This window comes from Dysidea avara, chromosome 7 (assembly GCF_963678975.1).
Source record: "Dysidea avara chromosome 7, odDysAvar1.4, whole genome shotgun sequence".
NCBI lineage: Eukaryota > Metazoa > Porifera > Demospongiae > Dictyoceratida > Dysideidae > Dysidea > Dysidea avara.
In genome coordinates this window covers 35853772-35866259 of record NC_089278.1, presented here as the reverse complement: position 1 = coordinate 35866259, position 12488 = coordinate 35853772, and the positions used below count along the sequence as shown (strand labels likewise).

At 36.4% G+C, this 12488-nt stretch overlaps 1 protein-coding gene across 1 annotated transcript; it reads left to right on the top strand.

Moving 5' to 3' along the window:
- Positions 1-4: 4 nt before the first annotated feature.
- On the top strand, positions 5-12323 carry LOC136261512 (uncharacterized). Its single transcript, XM_066055521.1, has 9 exons — positions 5-206; positions 1787-1983; positions 2050-2209; positions 2590-2637; positions 7025-7084; positions 11284-11562; positions 11616-11712; positions 11769-11814; positions 11891-12323. Exons 1-9 carry the CDS (start codon positions 143-145, stop codon positions 12218-12220), a joined length of 1281 nt encoding a protein of 426 aa, XP_065911593.1. The 5' UTR covers positions 5-142; the 3' UTR covers positions 12221-12323.
- The last annotated feature ends 165 nt before the right edge of the window (positions 12324-12488 follow it).

Sequence of the window (12488 nt, the reverse complement as noted above, 5' to 3'; positions counted from 1 at the left end):
AAGTGACACGTGACAGGGCTTTTAATTAGATTCTTCATCGTGCAATGATACGTGCGGAGGAGGAGTAGTTGTTTTGATAAGGTAGAACATCTGAGACCATCATAGACACGCTATACTTTCAACTGGATAACGCAGTTCGGCAATGGCGAGTGCTTGGATGACGATTATTTGTGTAATTGGCTTCCCCTGGCACCCTATATCAATCGGTGAGCTGTTTGTGTTTATTATGGGATATAGGCGATGCCGTCGCTGTATGTATGCATGGACAATGTTGGCATGGACAATGTTGGCATGGACAATGTTGGCATGCCGGTGCATTGTTCCGAATTTCTATTCGGTATGCTTGCCGGAGTGCTAGACTGTATGTCGAACATGCAGCCAGTGAATAATGTTGAAACACTTTGTTTTCATATGAATGCAATTGACAAAATACACAGAGGATATTATTGCATGTATGAATTTGACAAATTTGTTTCTCGCAGAGAAGGGGCGTGGTTCCTTTGTCCTAAGTGTTTCATAGCAACCTATAAAGATGCTGTATTGTAGAACTAACTAACCTACATGGAGTGTACATTTCCCTATCGTTAATGAGTGTTTCATACTGAATTGGAACGGATCCACCTGGTCCCATCCATGTTTGCCCCATTGTAATTTTCTTCCTTGCAGAAGTACACTAAGTGATGAGTATTCACTTGTGCTGTGCCCTCTGCATGCCTGCCTAGCTCTCAGGCATGTAATCTATCATACTTGTCAAACTGCCAATTCTCATGAGATCATGCACATTAGCACATCCATGATGGATAGCTAAACCTCCTTATATTTCATAGCAGTACGCCTACTATTCAAGTGGAGAGTTGTGTGGACGCTAGATAGGTGCTTCCATTGTTAGGGGACATATAATAAAGACTAGATATTATGTATACTTACACCATGTAAAGTTTATTTGCTTGCTAAGTATATGGTAGGTTCTTTGTAACTTAAGACATGTACAATATTTGACCATAGGGAGTGATTTTATGCCAAAGCGAGTACACACAACTCAGATACATGTATACCATTGTCTTTTGCTCTATGAAGTTATAAGGTGTTGGTGAGTTTGAAATGAGCCTACATTTGGCTTGGCTGCTTTTATGTGATCATACTGGAATGTTGTACCAAGGTTAACAGTTGAGTTATGATACTCGTTGGCTTCCTTATTACCGATTTGCTCTATTTCCTTATTACATCTAAGATACATACATGTAATATACCTGATGAATGAATAATAGGTGTAGGGCTCAAACAAATTCGAATATCCGAATACCACTTTGGGTATTCGAATATTTGTTTCAAAGGAATATATAACATCAGGTGTACAGTGCATAAAAATTCTTGATCTCACATACAGCTGTCTGTAAGTATTCAAATCATTTTGATTCTGTATTGTATTAAGGAGGCATATTGTATATCAGGATTATTGATATCCCAATCACATATACTGAAAATGAATATTCGAATATTCGGTAGTTGCGATTAAAGAGTATTCAAATAGTAAAAACTACTATTCGTATGAGCCTTAATTAGGTGTGTGCAATGAATTGTCTGCATGTATGTGTGTAGACAACTTTCAGGCTTGGTTGTATTTTTTTGTAATAATTAGCTACATTAAGCTATAGTATTTTAGGTAAACTTTTCATTACAAAAGTTTGGCCATTACAGAACAAGTTTTGGAGATTAGAGCTGCATTACGTCTGCATTTTTGTGGTGTTAGCTGTACATGTTATTATCTGATTTTGTCATGTAATAGCTACAGGCTCAGGAGACACGTATCCATGTCAACTCAACCAATGCTCAGACCCAGTCATAGAGTTCCGTGTTAGCTGTAGTGAAGGATCATTGGAAGTACAATGGTCTGCACGTGATGACTCTCCATTTGGCTTTTGTATACAATATCAGTGTAGCACAGATCCCAATCTTAACTACTGCTCAAATATAACAAGACAGGTTAGTGTAATAACACAAGCACACAAGTGGCTGTGTATGTTGATTTTATGCTACAATGTTTGGCAGGGTGCGTGTGAGAGAAATGGTCACAGAAGACAGGCACATACGTACACACTCTCTGAAACTAAATTTGATCTGTCTGATAGTGGTACTTGCTGGTTTTGGATAAAGGATGCCGCCTATGATTCTTTATGCAGTAAAGACTTCAACTGTACCATAACTACAGGTAATATGAGTTGCTACATCACTTCAGTATGTTTGTTAAGATGATAGGGCTTAAGTTTCGTATACATAACCAATTGAATTCATTGTAGCTTGATAGTCAATACTGTAGGGCTGCTGCAGAGGGGTACCTTTTATAGACCATAGCTATTATTCATAACCTGATAAGTTATTATTGGAGTGGTGACTTCTTTGTTGACTTGGTAACAAGATAGGGCTGGTTACTGTGTGTTTTTGACATTTCTGTATTTATGAGTAAAGCATGCAGTAGACTGGGAGGGTCTAGTTTTGTTTCTACGTTAATAAAAGACATTTTTTCCTTTCATTTGATAGACTAGAATATGGTTTGTATAACTTTGTAATTGATGATATTTTGTTATTCAGACAGACCAGTCATATCCACGTCAAGTACTACTATGATGTACCATCTTGGTAAGTGACAGTACATGGGATATATGACTAGATCTGCAAAATATAACGTGGTAGTGCTGTTTTTATTAATTTGGAATGGTTTGGTGAAGCTCAACTTCATATGTTGAAAACTTTTGAGGTTACAGTACTATGAAGTACGGTACCGCTCAAATGCAACGTCGCACTCGGTCGAGCAAGTCGATTGCGAGCGATCGAAAATTCACTAATTAAAGGGGCATGGCACTTGTTTCGCTCGTGAGTATTCACCGTGCGAGATAGGGGATAAATACTCACGAGCGAAACGAGTGCCATGCCCATTTAATTAGCGAATTTTTGATTGCTCGAAATCGACTCGCTCGAGCAAGTGCGACGTTGCATTTAAGCAGTACCGTAGTGCTGTAAATAGATTGATTTGTCCAGCAACAATACGGAAAATAAATTATAGAGACTTAATGAATAAAATAGTTGGAACTTACGATTGCAGTGATATGTATATGGAGTTTAGACTGTGTTCACCATGAACAGGCTTTTCTCTTGTTTCTCTGACCATAGATAAACATGGAAACAACGAAGACTAACATCGTTCTCATGTGAGTTATACCTTGGGATAGTACTGCAACGAAACAAGTATTAGAAGAGATTTTAAACTCCCCTTGTAATGGCAAACATTAATGATGCCTAGCTTTTTGCCATTAGATCCTTAGTTCTTCAAGAATCAAGCATTGTGATTTTTGTAGTCAACATATTGCATCAATTATTAGACAATATGTATAGCTCCATGATTGCTGGAGCCCATAACTGCATTCCGGTACTCATGCACTCCTGGTGATTATAATATACCTTATGTATAGGAGAATAACTTGTTAAAATGTGTTAGCGAAAGCAAAATTATGATATTTGAAAGAATTTGTTTATTATTCTGTGAAAGTTTGTAATTTATTTCTGATACTAATGCAGTAATGCATTTATATATGGTATATATTGTGGTTACCATATTTGCATTGGAAAAGGCTTTATTTGTAATGGTTTGTTTGTTCCCCTTGAGTAAATGAAAGTTTGTGAAGTGTTTTATCAATTTTCTCTTTCTGGAGTGTTAATACATATTATACATAGAATATGGCAGAGTTATGTGCTAAAGAACGGTTTTTTGATACGGTAGTTTCTGAAACTTTTTTGGTAAATTGTTGCTTGCTGATTATTCAGGATTTTCCTATAGGCTGCTGGTACCAGTGGTTTGTGAAGTTATTCATATAAAAAGTTTTTTTTGCTCCAAAGTAACCCACTATGCCTTTATTACCATCTCAAATATGACAATCTTGTTTATGTCTGCCTCATCATAAACGAATGCACGTGGCACACCACACCATTGGTGTTACGGAAGCGAAATAAAAGTTTTTGAGCTCTCCATGAGCAGGCAAATAAGATGGTGTATAGGTTTGAGGCTGGCTTCCAAGTGATGGCTCGATTAAAACTTCTCTTTGTAGCATGAGTAATTTCTCTAATACTTTTAAATTTTGTTGTTTTCGAAATACCTGCTTGTGTGAACTATGCTGAGACAGCCACTTATGTACTTGTGACTATGTCTACATATAAAATGACACTTAACTCTTTATGAATTTTATTTTATGCACTTTCTAATGTAACACTATGTCCTTGATCTGTGACTTACACCTGTAAGTGATACCAATTACTAAATACCTTAGCAAGTACAGTAGTTGTCTACTTGATTGCATTGTTGTATTTAGTATTTCATGTGACCCTCGACAGTTGCAATATGAAACTGAAAATTAATGGGGTTCAGATCGTGTATCGTATAAGCTTCAAGACAATGTACTCTGTTTAGTAAAAAAGTGCTTGAGTGTGGTTGGGGGTGGTATATACAACTTTACCAGACTTGTCGTGTATGTATTCTATAAATGGAGCAATGATGCTTTACTGCATTATACTGAGTTCAATGTATCATCCTCCTCCAAATTTTGCATAGTTTAGCCAGGCTTAATAAACACCTGGTTTTGATTAAATGTTGTCTCAAATGAACACCTGGTGCAGTACAAGGTGTAGAGTAACAAATTTAAATGAATTGCCAGGAAAAATTGATTCCATGAAATACATGATTGCTGGTGTTGTATCATACACTACGATAGTAACTGTATAGTAGGGACCACAAAGGAGTAGGCGTGGCCCACAAAATAATATTACCAAAAAACCAGCCTCAATTTTCCCTTATGACGATGAGGCAGTATTGGTGAGGTAAAACTAAGCCCAAACAAGCTTTCAGATTGACCCGAAATGCTTTCAACAAGTTGCTACGGAATTTAAAAATTTTTTATTCAGCGGAATTTTCTACTGACTGAGCAACTGACTGATGCCTTCTGACAAGCGTAACTCGATAACGGCTAAAGCTACTGGCTTGATTTTTTCACTGTTCAACGTCGTTTCAGCCCGTCAGGTGCCTTTTGGCGTACCGCAGTACGTACAATGCATTCTTCATGGACTTACCAGTGCCCTCCTTTGTGTCCCATTCATCTTTACTGACAGGGAAAGGTGTCGATTTGGCACGAGCACATGATGGCTTCCCTTCAAAACGGAAATCGTCCGTATTTTTCATAGTGGCTATTTTGATTTGCAGAGGTGCTTTTCTTGATTCGTACTGCGGTGTGATGGGTTGAACATAGCCTACAGCGAAGCATAATGGATACTTCACTTTTCAGACGATAATTAATAACTTATGATTGGGGCGCACGGCACGATTTCTTTCTTTTGGTATGCGTGGATTGTAGAGGTGCTTTTCGAACAGTTCTTGATTCGAAATGCTGTGTAACGGGTTGAACATAGCTGACAACGAAGCGTAATGGATACTTCACTTTTCAGACGATAATTTATATAGCTGGGACACACGGTACCTTTTCAGATGTGGTATGCGTGGGTTTACCAGTCGTAATAAAATTATTTACAAAAAAGTTAACAAACAAGTACACAAAAAAAATTTTGGAATTTTCAACTAGAGTAGGGACCATAACACATCGATAAAAAGTACTGAAACAAGTTGGAGTAGCCCATGATATTAAATCACAGTAAAAGAATAAGAAGTGTTATATCCCTACTGTGCTCAAGATACCATAACAGAAGAGCACAGTAGGGATATAACACTTCTTATTGTTTTACAGTGATTTAATATCATGGACTACTCCAACTTGTTTCAGTACTTTTTATCGATGTGCTATGGTCCCTACTCTAGTTGAAAATTCCAAATGTTTTCATGTACTTGTATATATAAACTTTAGTGTTGTTAAGTGGCTGGTGTAAATCATTGCTTGAAAATAAAACACCTGGACCATAGGTTGAGATGATGCTATAATTATATTGTCATGATAATTTGACCTTTTGCACTATTCTAGGATTAATACATTGCTTTGTTGTTGTATTAATAAGTTGTGAATAGTATTTGGTATTTGGTTGGTTAGATCACAAATTCTTCAGGTGACCACCAATTAATTAGTTTTTCTTAGAAAATAATTTTATCTAGTTTTGCCCACAACTGATTATTTAAATCTGACATTGAGGTCACTGTGAAATATGCAAGTTACTACAAAGTTTTATTCTCTGCTGACTGACTGGCTGATGCCTTTGTTTCAGATGAGTGTAATTCAACAATGGCTAATGCTACAAGCTTAATTTTTTCACTGTTTGACATTGCTTCAGGCATACCACAGTTATGAGTACATACAATGTATGCTTCATGGACTTACATGTTTGTAACAGGAATTGTCCGTATTTTCCTTAGTGACTGCAGAGACACTTCTCATAATGTTCTTCATTTTTAATGCTGTGTAACAGGTTGAAAGCAAAGTGTAATTTCCATTTCACTTCTCAGTAATAACATGTTCAGATGCAAACTTAATTTCGTGGTATGCCTGGTGCTATATTTTTTTGATGCGATATATGTTCACCAGAAATAATTTTAAAATGATTAGGGATTATAGAAAAAAGTAGTGAAACAAGGAGGTTGCCTACACCTTCAGGTATATCACTGGACATGTTTAGTCATGACTATAAATGTATCCCTTGTTTTCCTAATTTTATTTACTGGGTTGATATAGTGATTATTAAACATATTGTGCCAAGTGTTCATGATGTATTATGCACAACAAACTGTGATTGTGTGTATACGGTACCACTCAAATGTATGTATTTCGTGAGACTGCAAGACTTGCTAATTAAAGGGCGTGGCACCTGTTTCACTCGTGACTATTCATCCCATTTTGTTTGGGATGAATAATCACAAGCAAAGCAAGTGCTATGCCCTTTAATTAGTTTTTTTTATCACTTGCACTCTTGCGACACAACGTTGTACTGTATTACATAACAACATTGTACTGTATTACATAACTATTGTATCTTTGGACAGATACTGTTACTGACTTACCTACCACCGTCTCAAGTATTACTCCCACTAGTGTTAATATGTGTAAGTGTTTGTGTAGTGTGTGTGCTCTACATATAAGCGGGAGGTTTTGTGAGCAAAATATATTTCGCGTTTGTAGCGTGACAAATGATAGTGAGAATTAGGTGGCTAGAACAGACTGAGTCTCCCATACAATTGAAGTATGACTACAGTAAGTTTTGGTCGTACTTCACTTGATAAGCTTGTTTAATACAACATACTTGCTTTTTGTCAGGCATGCAAATTTAATTGGCTAAATATTAAAAACACAAAGAATAATTTGACGAGTTTGATAACAGCCACTTTAATTACCGTAAATTCCACATCAAAATTTTTGCTAATGTGTTATTCTCTTAGTAATGTTGATGTGTGTGTGTTTGTAATAAATTTTGCATGTGAGTACATACTTTAAAAAAAAAAAAAAAAGCATTCCATATCACTTGTGTTATGGGTTATTGGGCTGAGAAGCCTGTACATTTCTTGGCATGGTAATAATGTAACATGTGTTGTATTGAGTACTGTTGAATGGCTCAATGACTACCTCACAGACTATGCAATGATTGAGTTTGAGACTTTGAGTCCCTATTTCTTCAAGCAGTTCAATAGTGCAATTGTAGTGTACATAATAGAAAATTTGTTTAACATATATCTATAGCATTGAACTTGTTATTGTTTGGTGTATTACATTGCCAGCTCCTGTAGGTACCACAAGGTACAGCACCTTGTAGTATTTATGGACTCCTGCATGATAATACAAACAAGTGTCCATAAGTATAATGCAAAGGACAGCTGTAATGCACTGTAAGACCAGATGTGACCAGGGACTCATAGCATAGACAAGCAAATCAATTTGCTGACCATACAGCCAGCTTCTCAAGCAATGCTTTTAGTGGGATTCCAGAGCCTTTGTGAAGGGTGATCAACTAATTGTGTGGGCGGCTGATAAACATACACAGCCTGCTATAACCTTGCAGCCATACTTTTCGCAGACAAACAAACCTAAACAGTTACAACAAATAAATGTTTTTACCACGGACCACTGCATTCACCACTTTCTTTACTATCACATGTTTATTACCATGTTTACTGATTGATTGTGGGGTTCGGTTAATCGGCTTATTATTTCTGTTTCGTGAACGATATCAATATTTGCAAAATTAGCTATCGGCTGTTACTGATTATTCAACCGATTATCGATGCAACAGTACAGTGTATTGGTACTTCTAGTGCACCTTACAGACTTAGGGTCAAATACAATGCATAGAAAATTGCAAATACTACAAATACACATACAATTACAATTACTTTTGTTAGAACAGTATGTAAATGCAAATATCAACTACTTAATTGTCTATCTACACTATATGCATGTTGTCTTCTATTCAGTATCGTTATTTTTGCTATTACTGTAAACTACTGTTATTGTTAAGGCAACATGCTACAGTGGAACCTCAGTTATCCAGATTCTTGGTTGACCAAACTACGGAAATGACTGCTCTATTAGAGCAGTGACTGTTCTGTTAGGGTAGTTGATAATACTAATATTTGTTCGTTATGCAATTTTAACCCTTAACTAGAAAACTGGTAAATACGCATGCCTTGCACAAAGTGCTGTATGTTTTGAAGTGTCCATCCTATGGCTATGCAATTTACGTCATTCTACTTGTGATGTAACAAGGATTAAAGTAATACCTAGGGTTTTACCCTAACACTAAATGGTGAGGCCAAAACTAGCAATGAAAATAACTTTTTGTTAAGGAAACATGCAAACCATTTACATGCTTTTATAAAATGGTCGATAACTTGATGGTGGTTACTCCTATCACCTTGTAGCAACTTCCATTTGATTCACTGTTAAATTTTCTATCAGTCCATATATGACTTACATGAGTAAACCCACAATCGAGGTTAAACACATGGCAAGAATTTTGAAACATGGAGATGTGACTCGTCACTGTTCATCGCTCCATAAGAAGTAAGCCACTGTAATTAGTGTTCATTTAACCTTCTCCAAGTAGCCCAGTGAACAGACTTTTAATCAATGTGTAGTTGTAGGCTGTAAGAATTATGTTACCCCACCATGCATGCCCATATTGTGTAAACACGCATTCCCTAAAAGTTTTTTTTTTTGTGGGTTTAAGGATTAAGGTTATTTTTATGCAGAAAATGACATTTTTAAATTGATAGGCAAGACAGTATCACTTTGATGTCTGATGGCTACAAGAGAAGTTTTGGAAACTAAATATTTCCTGTTGGTTCAACTAGCAACCCAATTTTTGTGTGTGCCGGCTTTGTATGCACCCACTGAAAGACTTGAATATTGCACCAATCCAAGAGATGCAGGCTAACAGATAAAAGATGCAACAAATAGCGCACCATATACACATGCACCCCCTGTACATACATAGAGCTACAGTGGAACCTCAGTTATCCGAACCCCTTGGGACCAGGGGTGGTCCATAAGTCTGAAAACTCCGTATCTCTGAAACTGTTTTTTAAAGTATTTGAAGTAATTGTAAGTATTTTAATACTTTAATTGCAAATGCAAATACATCCTGTTTCTAAACTACAAATATAAGATTTGTATTAAATACAATACTCATGTATTTGACCCCATGTCTGGCACCTTATCTGCCATGCAAGATGTGATGTCATAATTGATAAAATGACTGTGACCTTTTTGGGTATAGAATGGGTATGTAACAGCTAGGTAATAAACATATGTGACTGGATTTGCGAAAACCCGACACAATCGCGCAAACCTAAATTTCCAGTATAAAGCATTGAATACAATGGGTAAAATACTTGTGTATTATTGAAAAAATTCCGTAAATTTTTTGAACACCTCTTTCTTAGTGAAGGAAGGGAGTAGCAATAAAACCCTGAATATCATCTTATTCGCCTGCTAAAGAGGAGTTGGAAAATCTTTGTTTCGTTGCAGTAGACCCAAGGATACGGACGTTATGAGCGTTTGTTTACGTCATGTCGAAGTGATCGTATGCGATCAATTTTCTTCACGAATTCTGCCTTTGTATGCAGTGAAGGAGGGTGAGTAAAGGAAAAACCTACCCAGTAATTGATTCTTCTATTCATGGCGAACACGATGGTGAAAATTGTAGCTCCGTACCTCGATTTGTTGGTAAGTTACAACCATTTTGGTAGTCGCCTGTAATTTATTTTCCCTATACTTGCTGTACAAATCAATTTTTCTGTTGTTGCTACTTTGTAGGGCTGTAACTCCTAAAACTATTGGCATATGAGGCTGAAATTTTGCCAGAGGGTACACTTGGCTAGGTAGATTATAAATATTTACTAAACAGGAATTTGAAAAATGCGCGATTGTGTCGGGGTTTTGCAGATCCGGTCACATATTGTGAAGGTGCATAATGGTTAACATTACATAGCAAAATGGTATGCCATCCAATAGCTACTCCATCCAATAACTACCCCATCTGTTCAAAGTACCCCGCACTGTTGTGACATCATTGTGGTGAGGTCCATCCTAGTTGGGTTGTCACAATGGTGACATCACAAACTGTGTTGTTATTATATGGTTAATTACATCATTAGTAATACTATTAACTTCATATGGAGATATGGGATGTTATAAGGTTTTCAATATAATTGTGTACTGTCAAAGGTAGTGCAACCATGCACAAAGCTACATGAAATGTTATGTGGTTGAGCCATGCACGCCCACTAGTCAATGTTTGGTTATGGTGTTACAGTTTGATTATATGTGTATTGCATGTTCCACCAAAGCATCCAATCCAGGTCAGATTTGGGTCAGCAGTAGTAACCCATGCAGTTTCAACATTCTGATAGCATAGGCTATATTGTGTTCACGAGTGCTGCATTATCAAGTAACAGTTTTTAGAGTAGTTCCTATTAAAGATGACCTATTCACTGATGAGTGGATTGTGATCAAAATACTGGGCAGTGTGTTTTGATGAGCACATGTGTGAGGATATTGTTGATCTGCTGTTGAAGAGAGCAAGAAATTTCATCCTTTTCAACTCGCACAGCTGCAGTTCTTTTTAAATAACTTCTTAAAAATGCAGTACAAAACGAATTTTTAAAAGTAGCTACTTTAGTTCAGTAGGAATACAAGTACTTTGGGTAGTCCAAGTACTTGTATTGTGGAAAATCTATTATAATTGTGTGCATTTGTTTGAATAATATTATGCTATTAGTATTAATTTTCATATTTATTCTCACTTCAGCAATCACAAGACTCACACCCACACTATCAATGTTCTCATCTAGTGAACAATCTTCTTCAATTTTTCAATCAATGCCAGTAATTTCTAAATCAATTTCTACATTAGTATTAACTGAAACAGCAACACCTCAGCTAACTGATAATATTGCTGCAACCACTGCTATTACTACAACAACTACTGTAACGAATACTACTATACAGCAACTAAATTCTTTTACAATGCATCAACCAGCTCCTACAACAACAACACCTCCAACTGCCAGAGAATCACAACAGACAAGTGAGATGACATTTATCATAATGCAATGTTGATGATATTGATATTGGTCATAGCTGCTCATTCATTATTGATATCAGCAGCATTTCTCTTTGTCATTTTCCTTGTGGTGTTGCTGGTAACTGTTATGCTGCTTGCTTACTGGAAAAAACAGTATGTCGATTATGCAATGTTAAATGTGTGTAACACAAAATTCCCTCGTTGTATAGGAAGCAAAGGAAACTCGAAATGAAAACGAGAAGTAAAATTGACGAGGTGAGAATATCACATATAGTGTGTATAGTGTATGAAGTTGCACATAAATATGTTGTGTGTATTATTTTTGGACCAGGAATTCTGTACTATTTCAGTTGACTTGCAGATTGATTCTAAGAGTGTAGTAGAATCGCTGACACCAGATGAAAATGATTTTGTCAGTATATTATCATTGGACCCAGTATACATTTACAGGGAGTTAGTAAACTGTAGACAAAGACGAACATCAATTATATCAGATAGTGATAGTGATGAAGGAGAAGCAAAAGTTGCCTCTGACTGTGGAACAGAAGTGACATCTGACTATTACTCTTCTACAAATGGTTCTGGTGGTCAGTGTTGTTCTCACACCACTAACAATACTGGAGCCCCTTCCTTAAATGATGATAACAATAGCAATTCATAAGACAAATAATGATTGTAAATTATTAATTTATTGTGTAGTTCTCCCACTTCTCAGATGAATTATAAAGTTCCCTGTATATTTATACTAATGAAATCATAATGCATCAGGTCTCTAGTTATGTTAAAGATATATACGGTATAGCTAGTTTGCTTGATAACCTCCACAGTGAGGACATGAACCGATTTCTACACAGATCCAGTTTCATATACCGTCTCTGTTAAAGAGCACCTTATTTGGTTTAATCATGGCAAGCATATATACAAGACAA